The sequence below is a fragment of the Lynx rufus genome, unplaced genomic scaffold (assembly GCF_022079265.1).
Source record: "Lynx rufus isolate CCGP_SWC_20201006 ecotype Redwood Valley unplaced genomic scaffold, mLynRuf1.p SCAF_9, whole genome shotgun sequence".
NCBI lineage: Eukaryota > Metazoa > Chordata > Mammalia > Carnivora > Felidae > Lynx > Lynx rufus.
Genome location: NW_025814897.1, coordinates 40019656 through 40043992, shown reverse-complemented (window position 1 = coordinate 40043992; position 24337 = coordinate 40019656). Strand labels below are relative to the sequence as shown.

At 36.9% G+C, this 24337-nt stretch overlaps 1 protein-coding gene across 8 annotated transcripts in view; it reads left to right on the top strand.

Moving 5' to 3' along the window:
- Positions 1-24337, top strand: part of CEP295 (centrosomal protein 295) — a 56508-nt gene that overhangs the window by 2547 nt on the left and 29624 nt on the right. For 4 of the 8 annotated variants that reach the window (XM_047072570.1, XM_047072568.1, XM_047072572.1 and 1 more), the window contains exons 2-9: positions 1988-2115; positions 3164-3364; positions 9938-10062; positions 10936-11029; positions 13156-13251; positions 19044-19184; positions 22026-22209; positions 22431-22598. In XM_047072570.1, coding sequence (XP_046928526.1) covers positions 2008-2115; positions 3164-3364; positions 9938-10062; positions 10936-11029; positions 13156-13251; positions 19044-19184; positions 22026-22209; positions 22431-22598 — 1117 coding nt within the window. In that variant the 5' untranslated portion in view covers positions 1988-2007. Of the gene's footprint in view, positions 1-1987; positions 2116-3163; positions 3365-6043; positions 6135-9937; positions 10063-10935; positions 11030-13155; positions 13252-19043; positions 19185-22025; positions 22210-22430; positions 22599-24337 lie in introns of those variants that run through there. The other 4 variants (XM_047072571.1, XM_047072573.1, XM_047072574.1 and 1 more) reach the window with 4 other exon arrangements.

The window sequence follows — 24337 nt, the reverse complement described above, 5'->3', positions numbered from 1 at the left end:
GTGAGGACTGAATTTAATCTTGCTCATTTTTTCTTTGTTTAGTACTTCCTTGTTCATCAGTCCCCACTCACAAAAAATACTGGTTTAAGCCAAAATTTCCTCATTCCACATGTTTTAGCATGTCAGAAAGTTAGGAGCCATATGGAATAAGGAAACCAGACTCTTCCTTTGGATCTGCCAACAGATCCTGTCGCTTAGGTCAAGTCCTTTAACCCAAAAGGCTTTTTGATTCTTCATTTGTAAAATGAGGAAGACAGGGTCGCCTGGGTGGCTTAGTTGGTTAAGCATCTTTAAGCGGTGGACTCTTGGGGTGCCTCAGTCGGTTACGCCTCTGACTCCTGCTCAGGTCATGATCTCACGGTTCATGAGTTCGAACCCCGCATTGGGCTCTGTGCTGACAACTCAGCCTGAAGCCTGCTTCAGACTCTGTGTCTCCCTCTCTCTCTGCCCCTCCCCCACTTGTACTCGGTCTCTGTCTCTCTCCCTCTCTCTCAAAAATAAACAAACATTTAAGGGGCCAACTCTTGATTTTAGCTCAGGTCATGATCTTGTGAGATCAAGACCCCTGCATCAGGCTCTGCACTGACATTGCAGAGCCTGCTTGGGATTCTCTCACCCTCTCTCTCTCTCTGCCCCTCCCTCGCTTGCAAAAAAAAAAAAAAAATGAAGGAGACAGCACTTCACCTACTGTTATCAAGGCCCTGTGAATATCAGATAAATGGGATGCATTGGAAAAGATTTTCAAATGCAAGCCGTTATTTCTTTTTGGACTCAGAGTCCTATTAGATAACTTTAAATCCTCCTAGCCCAAAACAATATCCATCCATAGCATGTGCAATACTGCCTGGTAGTTATTTGTTAAATTAGTTTGAATATTAAAATAAAACGATAACCTCTGTCCTTCAGTTGTTAGGAATCTAGCTAGAAAGGGCACACTGTAGGGGCGCCTGGGTGGCGCAGTCGGTTAAGTGTCCGACTTCAGCCAGGTCACGATCTCGCGGTCCGTGAGTTCGAGCCCCGCGTCAGGCTCTGGGCTGATGGCTCGGAGCCTGGAGCCTGTTTCCGATTCTGTGTCTCCGTCTCTCTGCCCCTCCCCCGTTCATGCTCTGTCTCTCTCTGTCCCAAAAATAAATAAAAACGTTGAAAAAAAAAAAGGGCACACTGTAATAGATGAAAAACTAGAGGAAGGTAATATGAAGACAACATTAGATTGGTCCCCATGTGTGTGTAAAGGTAATATTCATCATAGGTGAGCAAGTCAGGAATGGGGTGGTGGGTGGGTAAGGCAAAAATTGATAGAGTCTCATGAAGAAGTGGGTCATAAGCTAACTTCCGAAAGCTCTGAGTATCCATGTTACAACCTAGGGTGGAGAGTGACAACACCTGGTCAATGGCATTAGAAGAGTAGATCTGAGAACCTGAACACCTGACTCATCCAAACAACAGAATTATTCTCAGAAAATTTTTAAATGGTTGTTGATTTTTAAAAAAATCACACCATAGTAATTATTAAAGAATTGTTGAAGGTTGATGTGATTCCATATGGTACAGTGACACTTGGCGATCAAGTTATACACAGCAGACTGAGAGTTGAATCTAGGGAGCCTTTTACAATTACAGCAGTCTTGCTGGTTATGAACAAGTTATCAGCGTTCTCGAGTGTGACATTGTAATTGTGAAAACATTTATGCTAACACATTTTTTTAAGTCTTTGTGCTTTTTTTACATTTAAGCTAGGTAAACTCTGTAAATCTTGATCAGAAGTCAGGTTCCAGATACTCTAGATAAACACACTGCTGTAATGGGGGAAAATGTTTCCAAGTAAATGCTACTTGTAGATATAAATCGACTTAGTCTATCTAAATTTTTTTTTCATATGTATATAGTCCTTTAAATATGAACTGTTAAATACATTTTAAAAATTGTTCTAATCTTTGCTACCCTATTTTAATAGACATTTTTTTTTCTTTTCTTTTTTTAAATTCAGAATCTCTAAAGTACCCAGAAATGAAAAGAAAGGTAGGGAATGCTGGCAAGCTGAGATTGAGTCCTAATGAGGAAGCTTTCGTTTTAAAGGAAGATTATGAAAGAAGACGAAAACTAAGACTGCTGCAGGTAAGATTCATTTAGAACAATGTTTCAAATTCTTTGTCTTCCCCAAATTATTAGTGGGTTTATAGTAGAGAGTTCTAAATGTTGCATTTAAAGCCCTTTTCTGGGGCGCCTGGGTGGCTCAGTCAATTGAGCATCTGATTTTGGCTCAGGTCATGATCTCACAGTTTGTGGGTTTGAGCCCCGTGTTGGACTCTGTTGACAGGTCAGAGCCTGGAGCCTGCTTCGGATTCTGTGTCTCCCTTTTTCTCTGCCCCTCCCCTGCTTGTGCTCTGTCTCCATCTCTCTCTCAAAAATGAATAAACATTAAAAACATTTTAAAAAATAAAGCCCTTTTCTGGCTGTACAAGAGCCCTGGTTCTTGTGTATTAACTAGTTTTGGAAAATTCGAAAAATAGGCTGTAATAGTAAACAGATGAAGAAGAGTTTCAGGTTAGGGATTATTTGACTTGATAATTATTTGAAAATCATTCTTTAAACATTTTTTAAATTATGTATTATTGATGAGGATTCGAGTAGGAAGATTAGAATGGCTTTGAAGACTTACTGGAAAGATTATTAGCTGCTGCAACAGACTGATTAAGAAGTTGTAGATTATTCTTTTCTAGAGGTCTTCTCAGAGTAAGATATTTAAGTCCTCGTGAAGCGTGTTGTAGGTGCCATTCTGTCTAGAATTGGGGATGATGTACCACAAACATGGACTTCTCATCCAGCTCTATCTGTATTCACCTGGGCTAGAAATTTTGTTGATCATCCTTACCTTTTTAACCTCTTATAGGTTATTAAAATGACCATGGTAATCCTGTTAGTGCTTAGATTGGAGAGGAGAAGATAGTAGCTAATGAGTTAGAACTTTAGAAGTAGTCTTGAGGGTTTAACTTCTTACATCACTTGGATTTTCTGCTTTCCGTAGGCCTTACCTAATATAAGGATATTCAGGAAAATTGATATACCTGAGGAGAATTCATTTAAGTTCCTATTTCCAAGTAGCTTTTCAGAAAACTTGAAGTAAGCCTCTTTTCATATAATCTGTTAAATATGCATTCTTTAGGTTCGAGAACAAGAAAGGGATATCGCCTTTCAGATAAGAGAAGATATAAAACACAGGAGAAATCAGCAATTCGCCCGTTTGGCAGAGGAACTAAGGACAGAATGGAAAGAATCACAAACTCAGAAAATAAAGAACTTGGAAAAACTGTATTTGGCAAGTTTAAGAAATATGGGAGAGGGACACCAACAAGCCAAAGAAAATGTAAGTGAACACTTACTGACCGCCTGTCTGGTAGTAGTGGTTAAAAGTAAGTTACAGTTATTCAGTGTTGTCTGGTATGAATGTTTGCACGTATAGAATTTATTTGGGGCAGCCTAAACTTATGTTTTCTACAGTCTTTTTTTTTCTTTATTTAAAGTGGTTGGCATACAATATTTTATTAGTTTCAGGTGTACAACATTGTGGTTCAACAATTACCTTATGCGGTGCTCACCCTGATAAGGGTAGTTACCGTCTGTCGCCTACAGAGTTATCGCGATAGTGTTGATTATATTCTCTATGATGTATTTTTTCATTCCTATGACTTATTCTATAGTGACAAGTTTGTACCTCTTAATCCCCTCCACCTATTTCACCCATCCCCCACCTACTCACCTCTGGCAACCACCAGTTTGTTCTCTATATTGATTAGTCAGTTTCTTATTTTTTTATTTGTTCATTTGTTTTGTTTTTTTAGATTTCACATACAAGTGAAATCATAAGGTATTTGTCTTTCTCTGTCTGAATTATTTTACTTAGCACATTACCCGTAGGCTTTCCATGCTGTTGGAAATGGCAAGGTCTCATTTTTTTTTTTTTTATGACTGATATTCCATTGTATATATACATACACTATAGTTTTTTTATCCACTTATCTGTCAGTGGACACTTAGGCTACTTCTGTATCTTGGCTATTATAATAAATCTGCAGTAAACATAGGGGTACATATATCTTTTCAAATTGGTGTTTTCATTTTCTTTGGGTAAATACCCAGCAGTAGAATTACTGGTATTTTTTATTTTTTATTTTTTGAAGAACCTCCCTACTGTTTCCACAGTGACTGCACCAATTTACGTTTCTACCAACAGTGCACAAGAATTCTCTTCTCTTATATCCTCACCAACACTTGTTGTTTCTTTTTGATACTCGCCATTCTGACAGGTGTGAGGTGATACCTCATTGTGCTTTTGATTTGCATTTCTTTAATTAGAGATGTGGAGCATCTTTTCTTGTGTCTGTTGGCCAGCTGTGTGTCTTCTTTGGAAAACTGTCTAAGTCCTCTGCATATTTTTAAATTGGATTATTTGATTTTTGTTGTTTTGGGTTGTATGAGTACCTTATATAGTTGAGATTAATGCCTTATCTGATATATCATTTATCGGTATCTTCTCCCATTCAATAGATTACCTTTTCGTTTTTTTATGGTTTCCTTCACTGTGAAAAAGCTTTTTAGTTTGATGTAGTCCAGTTGCTTATTTTTGCTTTTGTTTTCCTTGCCTAAGGAAACATATCCAGCAAAATAATGCTGAGGCGGATTTCCAAGAGATTACTACTTATGTTTTCTTTTAGGAATTTAATGGTTTCAGGTCTTACATTTAGGTCTTTAATCCATTTGGGGTTAATTTTTGTATCTGGTGCAAGAAAGTGGTCCCGTTTTAATCTTTTGCATGTGGCAGTCCAATTTCCAACACTATTGAAGAGACTGTCTTTTCTCCATTGTATATTCTTGTTTACTTTGTCACAGATTAATTGACCATATAAACATGGGTTTATTTCTGTGTTCTGTATTCTGTTCCATTGATCTGTGTGTGTGTTTGTGTCACTACCATACTATATTGATTACTATAGTTTTGTAATACAGTTTGAAATCAGCAAGTGTGATGCCTCCAGGTTCCTTCTTCTTTCTTAAGATTGCTTTGGCTATTTGGAGTCTTTGTGATTCTGTACAAATTTTAGAATTATTTGTTCTAGTTCTGTGGAAAATATTGTTGGTATTTTGATAGGAATTGCATTGACTCTGTAGATTGCTTTGGGTAGTTTGGACATTTTAACAATATTAATTTTTCCAGTTCTTGGACATTGTATACCTTTCCATTTATTTGTGTCATCTTCAGTTTCTTTCATTGGTGTTTTATAATTTTCAGAGTATAATTCTCTTCACGCCTTGGTTACATTTATTCCTGGGTATTTTATTCTTTGTGATATAATTGTAAATGGGATTGTTTTCCTAATTTCTTTTTGTCCTACTTTGTTATTAAGGTACAGAAATGCAACAGAATTGTGTATATTAATTGTGTATCCTGCAGCTTTACCGAATTCATTTATTTTAATAGTTTTTTGGTGGAGTCTTTAGGGTTTTCTATATGTAAAATCATGTCATCTGCAAATACTGACAGTTTACCTGTTCCTTTCCAGTTTGGATGCATTTTATCTCTTGTGTGATTTCTGTGGCTAGGAATTCCAGTACTGTGTTGAATAAAAGAGTAGCCATCCTTGTTTCTGATCTTAGAGGAAGCGCTTTCAACTTTTCACCATGGAATATGATGTTAGTTGTGGGGTTCTCATAAATCGCCTTTTGTTATGTTGAGATATGTTCCCTGTGAACCCATTTTGTTGAGAGTTTTTGTCATGAATAGATGTTGAATTTTGTCAAATGCTTTTCCTACATCTGTTGAAATTGATCATATGGTCTTTATTCTTCATTTTGTTAATGTGCTGTATTATAGTAATTGAGTTGTACTTTTTGAACATCCTTCATTCCTGGTATAAGTCCTATTTGATCATGGTAAATAATTCTTTTAATGTATTGTTGAATTCAATTTGCTAATATTTTGTTGAGGATTTTTGCATCTATGTTGATGAGGGATTTTGGCCTATGATTTTTCTTTTCCTGTAGCTTCTATCTGGTTGTGGTACAGGGTTATGCTGGCCTTATAGAATGCATTTGGAAGCATTCCTCCCTCTTCTATTTGATGGAATAGTTTGAGAATGGTAAGTATTAATTCTTTTTTAAATGTTTGGTAGAAATTCACCAGAAGCCATCTAGTCCTGGACTTCTATTTTGGGGGAGTTTTTTTTTTTATTATTAATTCAACTTTAATGTTAGTAATCAGTCTGCTCATGTTTTCTCTTTCTTCCTGATTCAGTCTTGGAAGATTGTTTCTGGGAATTTATCCAATTTTTTCTAAGTTGTCCATTTTGTTGGTGTATAATTTTTCATAGTAGTCTTTTCTAATTCTTTGTTTTTCTGTGGTGTAAGTTGTCTTTCAGATTTTATTTACTTAAATGCTCTTTCTTTTTTCTTGATGAGTCTGGCTAAATGTTTCTCAATTCTGTTTATCTTTTCAAAGAACCAGCTTAGTTTCATTGATCTTTTTTTTAAATCTCTATTTCATTTATTTCCACTCTGATCTCTGTCCTTATTTTTACTAACATTTGGCTTTGCTGCTTCTTGTTTTTTAGTTCCTTTAGGTATAAGATTGGTTATTTATTTGATATTTTTCTTGTTTCTTGAGAGAGGCCTGTATTGCTTTTAACTTCCGTCTTAGAACTGCTTTTGCTGCATCTCAGAGAATTTGTGTTTCCATTTTCATTTTTCTCTATTTTTTTATTTCCTCTTTGACTTTTTCATTGACCCATCTGTTGTTTATCTTTAGTGTGGTTGTTTTTTTTTTTTTTCTTACCCCCAGTTTTTTTCTTGTAATTGATTTCTAGTTCCATACTGTTGTGGTCAGAAAGGTGCTTGATATGATTTCACTTCTTAAATTTAATGAGACATGTTTTGTGGCCTAACATGTGATCTATCCTGGTGGATGTTCCATATGAACTTGAAAAGACTGTGTATTCTGCATTGTTGTTGTTGTTGTTTTTGTTTTGTTTTTTTTAGACAGAATGTTTTCTCTCTATATTTTAAGTCCATCTGTCTGGATGATCTATCTGTATGTAAGTGGCTGTTAATATTTACTTTATATATTTAGATGTTCCTATGTTGGGTGCATATATGTTTACAGTTGTTACAGCCTCTTTTCATTATGTAATGCCTTTCTTTGTTTCTTGGTATAGTCTTTGTTTTAAAGTCTGTTTGTCTGATAAAAGTATTGTTACCTGGCTTTTTTTCCCTATTTCTTCCATTTGTATAGAATATCTTCTTCCAGCCTTAACTTTCAGTCTGTATGTGTCTTTAGATCTGAAGTGGGTCTCTTGTAGGCAGCATGTAAATGGGTCATAGTTTTTATCCATTCACCCCATGTCTTTTTTTTTTATTATGTTTATTTATTTTGAGAGAGCTTGAGCGGGGGAGGGGCAGAGAGAAAGGGAGACAATCTGAAGCAGGCTCCAGGCTCTGAGCTGTCATCACAGAGGGGCTCCAACCCGTAAGTTTTGAGGTCGTGACCTGAGCCAAAGTCAGATGCTCAACTGACTGAGCCAGGCACCCCAGCACCCCATGTCTTTTTGATTGGAACATTTCGTTCATTTACATTTAAAATAATCATTGACAGGTATGTACTTACTGCCATTTTGTTATTTTCTGGTTGTTTTTTGTAGTTTTTCCTGTGTTCCTTTCTTCCTCTCTTGCTCTCTTTGTGTTTTGATGACTTTCTTCAGTGTTATGCTTGGATTTGTTTCTATTTTGTGTGTCTATTAGAGGTTTTTGGGTTTTGGTTATGAGGTTCATATATAGTATTCTGTGTATATAGCAGTCTATATTAAGTCGATGGTTGCTTAAGTTCAGACATTCTAAAAACACTAAATTTGTACTCCCCCTTTTACATTTTATGTGTGGTATAATATTTTACATTGTTTTATTTCATGTGTCCCTTAACTAATTATTGTAGATATAATTGATTTTATTACTTTTATCCCGTAACCTTCATACTAGCTTTATAAGTGATCAACCAGTGGAATTTTTTCCTTTCATAGTTTTCTTGCTTCTAGTTATGGCTTTTTCTTTTCCACTTAAAGAAATCTCTCTAACATTTCTTGTAAGGCTGGTTTCAAGGTGATGATCTAATTGTTGATGTTTTAATTGTGTATCTTGGTGTGAGCCTCCTTGGTTTCATGTTGTTAGGTCCTCTGTGTGCTTCCTGAACCTGGAAGTCTGTTTACCTCCCTAGGTTCGGAAAGTTTTCAGCTATTGTTTGTTCAAATGTGTTTTTCTGTTCCCCTTTATTCTCCTCTGGGACCCCTGTAATGTGAATGCTATTATGCTTGAAGGTGTCTTGGGTCCCTTAACCTATCCTCATTATTTTTATTATTATTTATTTTTATTTTTGCTGTTTAGCTTGGGTGCTTTCCGCTACCCTTTTTTCCAGCCAACTGATTCATTCTTCTGCATCCTTTAATTTGCTGTTGATTCCCTCTAGTGTATTTTTCTTTTTCTTTTTAAGTTTATTTATTTTGAGAGAGAGAGCATGAGTGCAGGAGAAGGGCAGAGAGAGGGAGAGACAGAATCCTAATCAGGCTCTGCGCTGTCAGCAAGGAGCCATGCACAGGGCTTAAACTCCCAAACTGTGAGATCATGACCTGAACCGAAATCATCTTCACCAACTGAGACACCCAGGTGCCCTGTGGTTGGTTCTTTTTTATATTTTCTATCTCTTTTTTAAGTTCTCACTGAATTCATCTACTCTTAAATTTGGTGAGCTTCCTCCTCACCATTACTTTGAACCCTTTACCAGCTATATTGCCTGTCTCCATTTTGTTTAGTTTTTTTTTTTTTCTTTCTATGGTTTTGCCTTGTTCCTTTTATTTAGAACATATTTCTCCATCTCCTTTTGTCTGACTTTCTGTGTATGTTTCTGGGAATTAGGTGGAACAATTCCCTCTCCTGGTCTTGAGGGAGTGGCCTTATGTAGGAATGTCCCCACAGTAGACTGAGTGTGCCCAGCAGCTATTGCTGGCCAGCTGGAGCTGGTGTGGTCATAGCCCAGGGGCCTGATGCGCTGTACTGCAGGGCCGCCCTGGCACAAAGACTGAACTGGAGCAGGCTGGGGTTCCTGGGGTGCTCCATGCTGGGGCTGCCCCAGCAGATCTGCCTCAATTTTTTATATATTAGTATAATTTAATAATCCTGCTAGATGCATTTCCTAATAAGAATCACTTATTAGGAAAGTAAAATCTGTCTTTAACATATGATGTTTAAATTGGAAGTATTCTCTTCCAGTACTTATTTATCTGGGTAAATAAAATAACCTTCTGAATCAGAAGTTGTTTGTTGCAAGCATTTTGGACAGATTTCATTGGGCTGAATGCAGATTTCCCATTTATGATTCTTCATACCTCTAAAACATGTATAGTGGAATATGTATACACTTGGATTTCATTCACAAACAGTAACAGTTCTTTGATAACTTTCAGAAAGACAAAGTAGAACGTAGTATTTAAGACTGTTCCCAAGCCATGTGTTGTTTATTGTGATTTATGGTTGGAAAATACTAGATTGTGGTCCCAGATACGGTCGCACAAAATAACCAACCTGGTTCCAAAGAAGGAAGGTCTTTGATATCAAACAATTAGTGAAGAAAATAAACATCCTTGATGTATGTGACAATGATATGTGGTCCTTGGTCCCTGAGATTAGTCTGTTTTTAGTAATAAATAGCCTTAGGATTGTGACACCTGATTTTTGTAGTTTTATTTATGCCGTTAACTTTGTGCTTTAAGTGCAGTGTTTCCTAAACCTCAGTCATTTGAATACCTTTGTGATTTTTGCCCTGGCTGGCAAACCACCCATATTATTTGTTTGGCATGTTAATCTTGTTTAACATAACATTTTAAGTAATATATATTTTTAGGAACCTGATTTGAATGCTCTGGCACAGCGGGCAGCAGAAAGAAAAAGAAAAGCAGAAATGAGACATAAAGAGGCTCTGAAATTACAGAAAAATCAAAAAGAAGAACTAATGAAACAAAAAACCTGGTAAAATAATGATTTTTACCATATTTTCCACTGAAACCGATAGGGCTAGAAGTAGAGAATACATCGGATACTATTTAAACAGATATTAAATATAAGTCATGTGGTATATCAATTGATTTGTTCAACTTGGTTTAAAAACAATGTCTTGGGGGGCTCCTGGGTGGCTGAGTCGGTTAAGCGTCCAGCTTGTGATCTTAGCTCAGGTCTTGATCTCAGGGTTGTGAGTTCAAGCCCCATGTTGGGCTCCATGCTGGGTGTGAAGTCTACTTAAAAATAAAATGAAATAAAAATAATGCGGTGGGGGTTTGGTTTGCCTAGGTGAGCAAATTAACAAATGAGCTTTCTCTTCTAGTATGACTTTAGCAATTCCTTAGTTTCTGGAAAAATGTATGGCTAGTTCAAGAATGAATGTCCCCCCAAATCTGTCTGCCTCCGATATAAAAAAAAGAAAAATCAGTGCAGTTAAGAGCATGGAAAGAGACTCAGACTATTGACAAATCATTTAATGTGTATTTTTGCATGTTTTAAAAGTGATGGAGCCTCTTACTAGTCAACAGTGCTCATTTTATACAGTGGCCCACCTTTATCAACATTTCTAGTTTTTTTACTCTAAATCATTGTAAATTAAGAAGCATTAGTTTGTTGGGTCAGTTTCAGCGTAGGGCTTTATGTCTTTAGCTACACCTCTTTTACTTGTAAACATGTTCTTACATGTCCGTTGTGTAGAGACTTTTTATTAAACTACATATTGAGCCTGTGGGATCCAACTGGAGGATTTCTTGAGATCCTCTGCCTTTTATATTTTAGACCTTAAAGGTTGTGCTATAATATTACCTGGGAGATTAATTTAGGACATCTCTTGTTTTTTTCAAGGCATATAACAGCTCGAAAGGAAGCATTACTTGTGGAAAAAGAGAGATCTGCCAAAATTACAAGTCTGCCACCACCACCTCCAACTCTTTTTGAGGTGAATTACTTTGAGTGTTGAGAAGAACTGGCTTATAATAATTCTTTATTATTAGAATTCAATGCAGGTCAAAATTTCATTTGTTTAAACTTAATTTTTAAATTTGCAGGTAACACACGTCTAGAGTATTTAAAAATAATCCTAGATACTTTTTTTACTCCTTCTTTAGTATATATCTCTGATGTATAAGGATTTTTTTTAAGCACAGTACTAATATTCGTGATATCTAATACCCAGTCTGTATTCAATTTTCAGCAGTTGTCTGTATTTTTTTTTTAGTTGTTTCAAAAGCTATGTTTTTGATTTTTAAAAAACTATAAATGGTTTGGTCTTTTTTAAAAATGCCCTTTATTTGTTGGGGGGAAAAAACTGGATTATTTACCCTGTCAACTTTTTACATTCAAGATTTGGGCATTGTAAATGGTTAGCCTCTTAGAGGTAAAGAAGTTTGGTTTAGATAAATTAATAAATTTACACGAGATTACATAAAGTGGATGAGAGATGTCTATTTCTCTGTGGGAGTAATACGTGTGCTTTTGTGATTTGGAACTTATTTTAGAAAAGACAAAGTGGAAATTAATTTTAAAAGGTATTGGTTCTTTTGTTTTACAATAGTTTGTTGTAGTTATTGAAATGGCTGTTTGGGTGATTATCACAATTACAGTTATTTTTATCTAAAAAGTAGAAATTAAAAAACCATTACATACAGGGCTATCTAATTTCATTGCATATACAAGTATATCTTATGTAGGTAAGATCAGCAGAGGTACCAGATGTTGGCCTCTTAAGGCTTTGATTTTGTCAGCCTTCCTGCTTTTATGTGGAGCCATCTGCCATGTGACATTTGATCCAAAAGATTCAAATGGGAGCATTTCAGATTTCGTTCGCTCCCTCAAGTACCGCCTCCCTCAGTACCTCGTTAAAACACAAGCAGTATTTTATCCATGATGCCTTTTGATTACTTTTATCGTAATTCCTGATGTTCTAACAAGTCAGGGTCAAATACTTACAAAAAGCAAACAAAGCATTATCTGTGTAAGTGATTTGACAAATAGGGATTGTATGCAATGTGTAGTTGTACTTTTCCCCCTAACTTTTTATTACGAAAATTTTCAAAATACAGAGAAGTTAAAAGGCAAGTACAGTACAATGAATAGCTGTTTACACCTATATGTGTGTATAGATTTCAAAGAGTTGTGTGTATAAATGCATACATTTGAATATAAATTGTAGCATATTTTATGCTTCTTATAAGAATAAGGACATTCTCTTATGCAATGACAGTATCACACTAAGGAAATTAATATTGATTTTTTATACCATTTAGTATATAGTCCATAATTAAGATTCTCCAGTTGTCCCTAAATTGTTTTACTTTACAACTTCGTTTTATGTTTGTATTTATATTTGTATTTACATATGTATAAAATCTATTGTCAAGTTAGCTTATAGTGTATACAGTGTGCTCTTGGTTTGTAGAAACAACTTCTTTCTTTTTTAAATAGGATTCCAGTCGGGCTTCACCCATTGCTTCTGCATGTTTTGTCTTAGTCTCTCTCAATCTAGAACATTCTGTCACTCAACCCTACTCAATTTTCATATTTCAGACTTTTTGAGGAGACTAGTTTCTTATATTCTATTTGTCTCACTTGGTTATGGTGGTGAATACAAGACACCTCTATTAAACAGGTATATTTTGCTCTGTTCAGTTATCAAGTAATCTGGGAGGTGATACTTTGGCACCAGACAGGTGTCTATCATCCATCTACGTTTATTCACTGTCTTACTTCTGTTTGAAAAAGGACAGCTTTCTCATCACTGGGCGTCCACCACCATAACCAAGTGCTCAAACTTAGAATCCGTAATAAGAGAGCAACTTGCCATTATGTACCTTCTGATGTGATGCAGTAAACTACACAGCATCACCAATTTAGTATTCTTGCCTAAGTATACTCTAGTTTCTCAACCTATATTCCCCATTAATAGAAATACAGTGAATGATTCTCATGTAAGAAAAATGAATAAGAATAACTGGTTAGATACAAAATTACTTTTTTTTTATTGGGTTCAGCTTTAATTGAAAATACTGTTAACCTAATAATCCATTGTCTACGTTCCTTTTTCAGAACATTGAATTAAAGAAAACTTCTCATGTGAAAACCAGTAGTTCTACCTATCATCACCTCCACACTTTTGTGAATAGAGAGATGGACACAAACCAGGTGATTGACTTATTGTTGTTCATGATCCTCACTTTATTTCTGTTCATTGAAGTGAGTTATATGTGTAATTTGGCACTATATACATAAGCATAAACTATAGGAAAACAACTACCAATGTCATCACCAAAGAGTAATGTGATTCATACATTAATGAATTCATTGTAGCCTTTGTATATATAAGTATATACGCATACTTTTCTTTTTTTTTTTTTTAATTTTTTTTATATGTAATTTATTGTCAAATTGGTTTCCATACAACACCCAGTGCTCATCCCAACAGGTGCCCTCCTCAATGCCCATCACCCATTTTCCCCTCCCTCCCACCCCCTATCAACCCTCAGTTTGTTCTCAGTATTTAAGAGTCTCTTATGGTTTGCCTTCTTCCCTCTCTGTAACTTTTTTTCTCCACCTTCCCCTCTCCCCTCGTCTTCTGTTAAGTTTCTCAGGATCCACATATGAGTGAAAACATATGGTATCTGTCTTTCTCTGCCTGACTTATTTCACTTAGCGTAACACTCTCCAGTTCCATCCACTTTGCTACAAAAGGCCATATTTCGTTCTTTCTCATTGCCAAGTAGTATTCCATTGTATATATAAACCACAACTTCTTTATCCATTCATCAGTTGATGGACATTTAGGCTCTTTCCATAATTTGGCTATTGTTGAAAGTGCTGCTATAAACATTGGGGTACAAGTGCCCCTATGCATCAGCACTCCTGTATCCCTTGGGTAAATTCCTAGCAGTGCTATTGCTGGGTCATAGGGTAGATCTATTTTTAATTTTTTGAGGAATGGGACCCCCACTGTTTTCCAGAGCAGCTGCACCAGTTTGCATTCCCATATACGCATACTTTTCAAAACATAATTTTTATAGGCATCATAGAGTTTATTTAACCATTGTTCTTTTGTTCATTTCTTTTTGCTTCTGTAAATAATGCAAACATAATAATCTTGTAAATTTTTGTGTATAATTCTGAGGTATATTTAGAATAGACTCATGGAAGAGAAATTATTGGATCCAAATTATAACATTTGATACAGATACTTGATATGGATCATTAAATTGCCTTTTAAAAAGTATCAGCAACATATGAAAATGGGCATCTTATCATACCCTTATCTATTCCCTTGTATGGATTATTATGGTTTAGAAATTATTGCCAGTCTCAAGAGTGATAAATGGTAATCCTTGTTATTATAATTGCTATTTCTTTATAACTGGATTTTAATTTCTTTTCATGTTGGATATATTTGGCTACTAAGAAAACAAACTTTCCCAGTATAGCTTTCTTATGAAGTTTAGAGTGCAGCAAGTACACATTTTGGTTAACTACTTATTGGCAGATGTTAAAATCAATATTCAGTTCAAACCTGAGATAGATGAATATTCTCATCATAGAATTAACTTCTAAGAAAAAGAATAAATCTTGATTTGTTTAAAATCGTATTGTTATTACAGCTTTAATAGTATTATAACATAGGGACAGTAACTTCAGTCTGTGGCTAACTTGCTTTTGTGGTTACTATACCACATTTTGCAGTATTAAGTAGATGTTCTCTCTCAAATAAGATTGATGAAGAAAAACATTTTTTTTTTTTTTTTACCTAGCTGTTGTATAGGGTACCGCTGATGGGGTTACAGTAAGTTATTAAACTTTCCTCTTTGATAGTAAATAAAAGACCTCTCTCCTCTTTAATTTCTGGATTGAAGATTGGATCAGTACTTGTAGTTTTATAAAAACAGTCCCATAGGGGCGCCTGGGTGGCGCAGTCGGTTAAGCGTCCGACTTCAGCCAGGTCACGATCTCGCGGTCCGTGAGTTCGAGCCCCGCGTCGGGCTCTGGGCTGATGGCTCAGAGCCTGGAGCCTGTTTCAGATTCTGTGTCTCCCTCTCTCTCTGCCCCTCCCGCGTTCATGCTCTGTCTCTCTCTGTCCCCAAAATAAATAAAACGTTGAAAAAAAAAAAAATTTTAAACAGTCCCATAAACTAAAGCATTCTGATATTTGTTTTATTTGCTACTTTATACCATTACTTAGGAAAAAAAAATCTGTCTTTAAACCTTGGGTTTAAAATGTGACAGTGGAGCAGCGTATTTGGTTTTCAGGATAACAAAATTACCTCTGAATTTTCATCTGCATCTTGTTCCTTTTTTTTTTTTTAATTTTTTTTTTAATGTTTGTTTATTTTTGAGAGAGAGATAGAGCGTGAGCAGTGGAGGGGCAGAGAGAGAAGGAGACAGAATCTGAAGCAGGCTCCAGGCTCTGAGCTGTCAGCACAGAGCCCAATGTGGGGCTCAAACTCACAGACTGTGAGATCATGACCTGAGCCGAAGTTGGATGCTTAACCAACTGAGCCACCCAGGCGCCCCTTGTTCCTTTTTTTTTTTTTTAATGTTTTTTAGTTTTGAGAGAAACAGAGCATGAGCTGGAGAGGGGCAGAGAGAGGGGGAGACACAGAGACACAGAATCAGAAACAGGTTCCAGGCTCTGAGCTGTTAGCACAGAGCCCTACATGAGGCTCAAGCTCACAAACTGTGAGATCATGCCCTGAGCTAAAGTTGGACACTTAACTGACTGAGCCACCCAGGCGCCCCTGCATCTTATTTCTTTAGCAGCTTTCTGTAAATAAACAACTTTCATATGTTCAGTCAGCCTTTTTAACATGTACAAGTGTAAGATGTTTCATTTGAATAGCCTGATAAAGTAGTTCTAAAATCCTTTATGTCATAACATTTGTCTTTGGCTTAAGAATGATGAGGTAGTCTCCTGTATCCCCACTTAGAGCCAGTTATTCTCTGAATTATGTTTAGCTACATTTACTTTCTATGCACACAATAAAGAAAAACATGTTTGCGTTTTCTAAATTACTCATGGCCTTCCTTGTGTTTGTTCCTTTGTCCATGACAGTTGCATAGCAACTTGTTAAAAATGGATTTTTTGTCCCTAGAAGTATTTTTCCAGTCAAATACACTGTATTGTTTGCTGTGAGACCCAAAAATGTCTGTAGACAAGAAAAGCAGAAACAGTTGAATTCATCAGTTACCCTGCTGTCCTACTTAAAAAGATTTCTGTCCAAATGTCTGATGTACAAGATGCAGAAGTAGCATATTTAATACTATCACGTTGTGTGCACTGCAGATTTTAATTGATGGAAGAGTTTTTTAGAAACATGTTTTCTAAAAAGAAAATTTGTGTGGGATTCACAGTTTTTGCAAATTTCATGTACCTTTTGAGTTCAGCTGCTAAAAATTTAATCTAACAATTATTTCAACAAGATTTTTGTCTAAATTTTGAGTGTCATTAACACAAGTCTGTAAGGGATTGTCTTCCTAAAGCATGCTTGTAAAATCTTATTTTGAAGTTTGGGCACTCTAACCCTTTATTTTCTTCATATCTTTTATGTACCTCATTGTGTTTGGACTGAATATTGTGAATGTTGTGTATTTTTGAAATTTTTCCTTCCCTTAAAGTTTTGGTTTAGCAAAATTGACATTCTGCTATTAATTCACCTTCAAATGGTGTGGTGAATTCCCAAACAACACTTCTTAAAAATGTCATGGCCTGGTGTGTTTGGGTGGCTCAGTCGGTTGAGAGTCTGACTTTGGCTCAAGTCATGATCTCACTGCTTGTGAGTTCGAACTCAGCATTGGGCTCTGTGCTGACATCTCGGAGCCTGGAGCCTGCTTCAGATTCTGTCTCCGTGTCTTTGCCCCTCCACTGTTCGTGCATGCGCTCTCTCTCTCTCTCCCAAATATAAAATAAAACATAAAAAAAAAATTTTAAGTCATGGCCTAAATGGAATGAAATGGTGTTCTTAAAGATTACTTTATTTAATTTTATGCATTTTAATTCCCTAAATAAATTTTTTGGAAATTATAGTATTGATTTAATCTAACCTTTGTTCTGCCTGGTGTTCTGTGTAGATTTGCACAAATATTGATTGACTCAAAAGGGATATAATTTTTCTTGAATTGTATTAGAGTTTATATGTTTGCCTTTCTTCTAGCCATTATGCACCCACATAAAAGCTTCATTTTCAGTATGAGATAAAAAGCTATTTTGCAAATAGTGCAAGGTTTTCATGCTTGCTGTTGTAGCTGCAACTATAGCTATATAAATTTCCTTTTCTTCTTTAACCACGGTTCTTACCCTGGATTCATTTATCCTGAAATGGCAGGCGAGCACAGCTGCAGCCCGCAATCCGCAGGACATACGAAGCAGTGCAACTTTTTCTTGTAATATCATGACTTTTCCTTGCTTCCTGGGAGTACTTCCAGCATCACTAGTGGTACTTTGTATGGGTCCCATGATGTTATGCAAGGTTTATGACACTGCCCTAATAAACATGATGAAAAATACACAAGAACCACAAGACATCACTCTTTACCACTTTTTACCATATGCAGTTAACTGGAGAGGTAAATTGCTCATGTAGAAATGATTGGTGTCACAGTGTTTTAAGCAGACACAACATTTGTGCTCACTGCAATAGCAACCAGAAGTGGCTAAAAAATTAATACAGGGTGCCTGGGTAGCTCAGTCTGTTGCACGTCTTACTCTTGGTTTCTGCTCAGGTCATGATCCCGCGGTCATGAGATTGAGCCCCGCATTGGGGCTTAAGATTCTCTCTCTTTCTTAAGATTCTCTCTGTCTCTTCCTCTGCCCCTCTCCCCTGCCTCTAAAAAATATAGATAAAAGATAAATAAATAAGGATGATAGTTCAGTACGTGCTACAGTTAATTTTATGCAGTTATGACTTAAACATTAAATCTTTATGTCTGTTTACATTTCTCGACTGTGAGTGCCTCCACATCTGGTGTATAAGTGCTTGTGTGTGTGAGTTTTGATAAATTTTAACTTTTTATATCGGTTATGGTAGTAAATGATAAAATAGACTAGTACCTTACATATATTTTACACATTCATGACATACCTAACTTTTCTTAATATTTTTGATATTTCTAGGCTACCTGCTTCATCTGTGAGTTTTTTCAGATTGTTGCAAATCTCTAAAAATTTTTCGAATATAATTATTGGAAAAAAACCCATGAATAAGTGGACCCGCACAGTTTTATACCTGTGTTGAGTCAACTAAAACAGCTTTCATAGTCATCGTTCTTAGTTCACCTTAGAATTTCAGCATATAAAGTATGCATTTACTATGCTTTTTAAGATGTTTACTTAAAGACACATTTGTAATGCTTAAATCCGTACTTGAAAGTGAACATTCAGGTTCAACAGTAAATCCAGGTTATATACCCTTTCCCCTCCTGTTTGCTACCACTGTTAGCTTGGTGAGATAATAGCTGACTGTACAATCACATAATCTCTGATTATGCACAAGTTTTAGGAAGTCAGAAATTATCTTAAAGTAGCTGTTTTGGTGACTTGGCCTCCCTGAGGTTGAAGTGAAGCCGCAGCTGTTGACTGAAAACCAAAGACAGATCTCAGTGCTTCCCTAAATGACCTTTGAAGCGTGTGGGTTCTTCACTACTAGCTTTGTGAGTGCTGACAACGCTGTTATTTTAATGGAGTTTTGGAACAGAACAACGATGGAGGAATGTGTTTGGAGGAGTATAGTGTAATCTGGCTTAAAGTAAATGAATTTGTTCAACTTTCACTAACAATTTGATATTTTTCATTTATACATACAGTTGATAATTGTGGGCATTTAAAAATACAACTCTTTCTATTTTATATAAGTAGGGAAGTATGATTTTAAAGTTATTATTTAGTTATCACTTTGTTTCACAATTTTTAAATTTTCTGAAATGTACTGATTGACTGCTAGCCAGATCCTCATGTGGCTGCTGAAGAAGAAGTGAAAAGACTGGAAGAACGACAAAAACAAGCAGCACAAGAGAGAATGGAACAGTGTGAAAAGGCGCATGTGCGGGGTTTCCAAGCAATGAAAAAGATCCACTTGGCTCAGGTAAGAATCCTGGCTGTAGACGTACCAATAGGCTGTAGAACTGATTAGTGGACGGGCTCAGAGGTCAGACGTGTGAAGAATGTGAAAGTACACTCTTTGACTCCTGTCTTTGCAGATTTCCCATTTCACATTCAGGTTGGATGAAGCAGTTCTCACTGACAGTAGTATATTGCTGTTCTAACATTTTTTGCAATGATGAACTTATTAAAAGTTTAATATTTTAATCAGCCAAAAATTGCCTGAAGAGAAATTAATCACTTTTCTCATTTAATGAATTGCATTTGTGCTCTGCGAATTTTGGGATTCTGTTTACTAAATATTTACTGAGCAAAGCACTTGCTGACTTTGCAGAGTATTGATTCAGAAGTAGAGTCATGGTTCTTCCTATCAGGGAGCTTTGGAAAAGTGTCACAGAGCTCTAAAATATGTATAATGAAGCCTGGCTTTATAAGTTTAGCTTTACTTCTGTCATGCTTATTATCGTTCAGTGTTTATCCTTATCCTTATCCTTGGAACATAGCAGAAAACAATTCATTTTAGAAGTCAAATGATTTTGGGGCGCCTGGGTGGCGCAGTCGGTTAAGCGTCCGACTTCAGCCAGGTCACGATCTCGCGGTCCGTGAGTTCGAGCCCCGCGTCGGGCTCTGGGCTGACGGCTCAGAGCCTGGAGCCTGTTTCCGATTCTGTGTCTCCCTCTCTCTCTGCCCCTCCCCCGTTCATGCTCTGTCTCTCTCTGTCTCAAAAATAAAATAAACGTTGAAAAAAAAAAAATTAAAAAAATAAAAAAATAAATAAATAAATTAAATAAAATATTTAAAAAAAAAAAAAGAAGTCAAATGATTTTATTTTATGTATTTGACTAATGCATTTGGATGTTTTAAACACTCATGTGAAGAATGAGTTTTTAAGTGCTTCTGTGGGAATTAAAAGCCTTAAAGTGGGACCACTGGGTGGCTCAGTTAGTTAAGCGTTGGACTCTTGATACTGGTTCAGATCATGATCTCACGGTTTGTGAGATTGAGTCCCGTGTTCAGCCCTGCGCTGACAGCGCGGAACCTGCTAGGGATTCTCTGTCTCCCCCTCTGCCCCTCCCCAACTTGCTTGTGCACACTCTCTCTCCCTCTCAAAATAAGTAAATAAACATTAAGAAGAAACAAAAGCCTTAAAATTCATTGGTATAGTTTTAACTGATTCATACACGACCTTCTCAGTTAAATTTTTAGGTTTTTATAAACTGGGAGTAAATTATGACTAAAAGAACTGATTATCTGAATTATTACCAATACTTCTCATCCTAAGACTTAAACTGATAGAAAAAAAAATGTGAAAGGCAATCAAACTGAACACATTGTTCCACAAATGAGTAATGTTTAGTGGTTAAGAAGGTAGACTCCACAGTCTGCCTGGAATTTCTTCTCTTCACTGCTTGGCTGGTTGACCTCAGGCAAATTACCGAACATCTCTGAATTGTTTCATTGTCTGTTTTGAAGATTACATGAGTTTAATAAGCCCTTAGAATTGTGCCTGGAATTTCATAAGCTCACAGCAAATGTCAGTGGTGATGGAAGATGTTAATATAAATGATTCGAGTAGAATAATATGCCGTACTCGCGCTGAGCTAGAAAGAGTATATTCAAAGAACTTTGAAGTTAAATTGAATGGGATTGTTTGAATCTTAATATAAAAAAAATGAGTCCTAAAACTTGACATAAGAATAAGAACGAGTAGTGTTGTGGGGCCCCTGGGTGGCTCAGTTGGTTAGGTGTCCGACTTGAGCTCAGGTCATGATCTCGCGGTTTGTGAATTCGAGCCCCATGTCGGGCTCTGTGCTGAGAGCTCAGAGCCTGAATCATGCTTCAGATTCTGTGTCTCCCTCTCTCTCTGCCCTTCCTTTGCTTGCTTTCTGTCTCTCTGTCTCAAAAATAAATCAACATTAAAAAAAATTAAAAGAAAGAATAAGCGTTGTGTCTATTACCACTTGGCGAACACTGTTACACGGCTCTCTCTCTGCCTTTTTGTAGGCTTAGTGTCTCTTACATGAGAATGGTCATCAAAACCTGCAATCATCAAAACCACTGGTAGAGGATTTCCTTTTTCCTGTGTGAACCTTTTTGCTGCAGACCCCATTGTGTCCTGGGATCTCATTTCCTGCTAGTGTCTGTTGTAAATAGTATTTGGCCCCTGCATACCTCTCCAATATTATCTTTTTCCCTTAACCATCCTTGCCCTTGGTACCCTGTCTGTCCATTACCTATAGCAGTGTATTTTCTCCAAATGCCCCATGCCTTCCTCTCTATACCTCCGTGCTGCAGTAATTATTTCTTATGTGTACTCCTCCACCCGCTTTTATCTGCCTTAATCCTCAACTCAAGGGATGAGAGGTCTTCCCTTATCCTCCCTTACTATCTTACACCACTAAAATTCAGTTAGATAACCTCACTGAAACATTCTGCTTAAACTTTCATATTAGCTTACCTTCTTAGGCTTAAAGACCTATAGATAGATCCTGTTTCATCATGGGGATTCACAAGAGTGTGAAGTAACAGGAAATATCTGTTAAGCCAGTCACTCTGGGTCTTGGTGCTCCTCTGAGGCTGTTCTATGAGACTCCTCTAGTCTAGGAGTGAGGTTGTGTTCTAACATCGAGCATGGTATCTGGCTTCCAGTAAACTTTTTTGGAGTGAAGAATTAATGACTTTTTGTGGTAGAACACAGGAGGGGGGTGGGGAGGGAACCCCAGTCCCTGTTCCTCGTGACTTCTCCACTTGGCCCTTCCTGTGAACGGTCCTGTCTAAGGTCTGTGCCTCCACTGGTGTTGATTAAGTCTCTCCGTTCTCGAAGACTCAGGAGAAAGTAATGAAAGAACTCAAGCAGCTGCAGCAAGACGACCTGGCACGCAGGAGACAGACTGTGGCACAGATGCCCCCGCAGCTAGTTGAACTTGCGTACAAGCGCAGTGAGATGAAAGAAGACTGGCAGAGGGAGCTGGAATTCGCCTTTGAAGACCTGTATGATGCAGACAGGAGTAAGACCCTTTCAGTACGCTTTCAACAATGCTTTTAGAAGTGTTTGGGTGGGAAAATACATTTGTATTGTTGAAGCAGTCGTTATTTTGAAATGACTTCTCAGTTTGAAAGAAACTCTCAGGGGTTAGACTTGGAAACCATGACGGCCTTTAAATTATATGCTCAAGTTCTTCTTGGTCATTTCAGAATGGAAACATTATCTCTCTATTTCTTTATTGAGAGGTAAAAGGAAACCTGATTTTGCGCCTTGAACCAGAACCTTTGCCTACTGTGACTGATCCGATCCAAGATGAAGAACTGGACCTCTCAATGGAACAAGAAAATTTAGCAGAAACTGAAAACATTCCAGTGACAGAAGCCGAAATAATATGTTCTAGTGAAGCAGACGGTAAACACTCCTGGGCTGAATATTACAATATTTCATAGGAAAAAATGCTAGTAATTTGCCAGTAGGAAAATCTGGTCTAATTTTAGTGCAAACAAATAACTAATACTGATGGGAGTGACGGAAGAAGGAAACCATATTTTTAGATTTCCATCATTAACGATCCTTTTCATATATGTGGGAGGAAAGTCATTTTGTTCACATGTACATAGGTTATTAGATTATTTAAGTTAGGTACTCAACTCTAAGTTCATTTGAAAACTCAGCATTATTTTTAGACTTTCATCAAGTCACCACAGAGTTTCTACTCTGTTAATAGGAAAAAACTAGTAAATAGTTCATGTATCATGATGAGCAGCACAAATTTCAGCCTCTCTTCTAAACTTCACCCCTGTCTCCACCATTCTTAACTTTGTCACGTGGCTGTCTCACAGTTACTTAAAACTCCCTGTCTGATGATAAATCTATCCTCCCTTGTCTACTGAAACGTTGTCTTCCTCAATGTTAGTGAATGGTCCCACAGTCTGCGGTTATCTAAGCCAGCCCGGTGCGACTCACGTGTAACACTGCCCCCCTTCACATCTCTTTAGAGACCAAGTTCTCTTTATTTTGATCTCTTTTTTCCCTCCATACCTTTGTTCAAAACCACTCAAGCTTTCTTATCATCTTTACCCCACACTGGTTAGGTAGCCCTTCGGTGTTCCAACTTTATGTGGGTCACCTGTTAGATTGCTAGGTGAGACTCTTATTAAGTTGTAGGCTCTATCCCTGTCCCCTGTGCCCACACTGCCCTCTGAACGGTGTACGGTGACTGTGGTGTCTCATAAACATGAGAAGATGGGTTCAGGGCTCACTTGCCTTCCAGAATTCCTGCCTACACTTTATTTCTGGCCACTGCAGAATCTTCGATTTTCTTACCAGATCAGCCGTGCCTTGAGGAAGATATTTTTACTGTTTCATCCAGCTCTTTCAGTTTTTTAATTGGGAGTACTATTCAGATCTCTAGTTTGTCAGAATTGTAATTCTTGCCGTATCCAAAGGAACACTTACTTTTCAGCCCCTGTAGTTCCCATTTGGAATTGCTTGCTTGATGTTGCCAACTCTCTTGATTTTTCGAAAGCATCTAGGAATCTCATTGGTTTAAAAATCCTTATTTTTAAATATTGGCCACAGATTTAATTTCTTAAATATGAGTGAATCACAAACTAATGGTGAGTAAAAGCAGCCAGACAGAAAAGAATACCTAAGTGTAATTCTATATTTGTACGAAGTTAAAGTAAACAGAACTAATCTGGTTTCAAGGTTAGAACAGTGGTTATCTTTAGGGGTGTATTGACTGGGAAGGAGTATGAAGGAGCCTTATAGGTGTTGGTAATGTTCTACATCATGATCTGGATTGTATTACGTAGATATATGTAAAATTTTTTCAGCTGTACACTTGGGTTTTGTGTACTTTATTGTTTGTAAGTTAAAATTAGAACATTTTTTTAATGTTTTTATTTATTTTTGAGAGAGAGAGAGAGAGCGCGCGAGCAGGGGAGAGGCAGAGAAAGAGAGGGAGATACAGAATCCACAGCAAGCTCTAGGCTCTGAGCTGTCAGCACGGAGCCTGATGCGGGGCTCGAACTCACAGACCATGAGATCATGACCTGAGCCGAAGTCAGATGCTCAACCAACTGAGCCACCCAGGCGTCCCATATTATAACATTTTTTAAAAAGTACGTCAGACAAAACCATAGTTT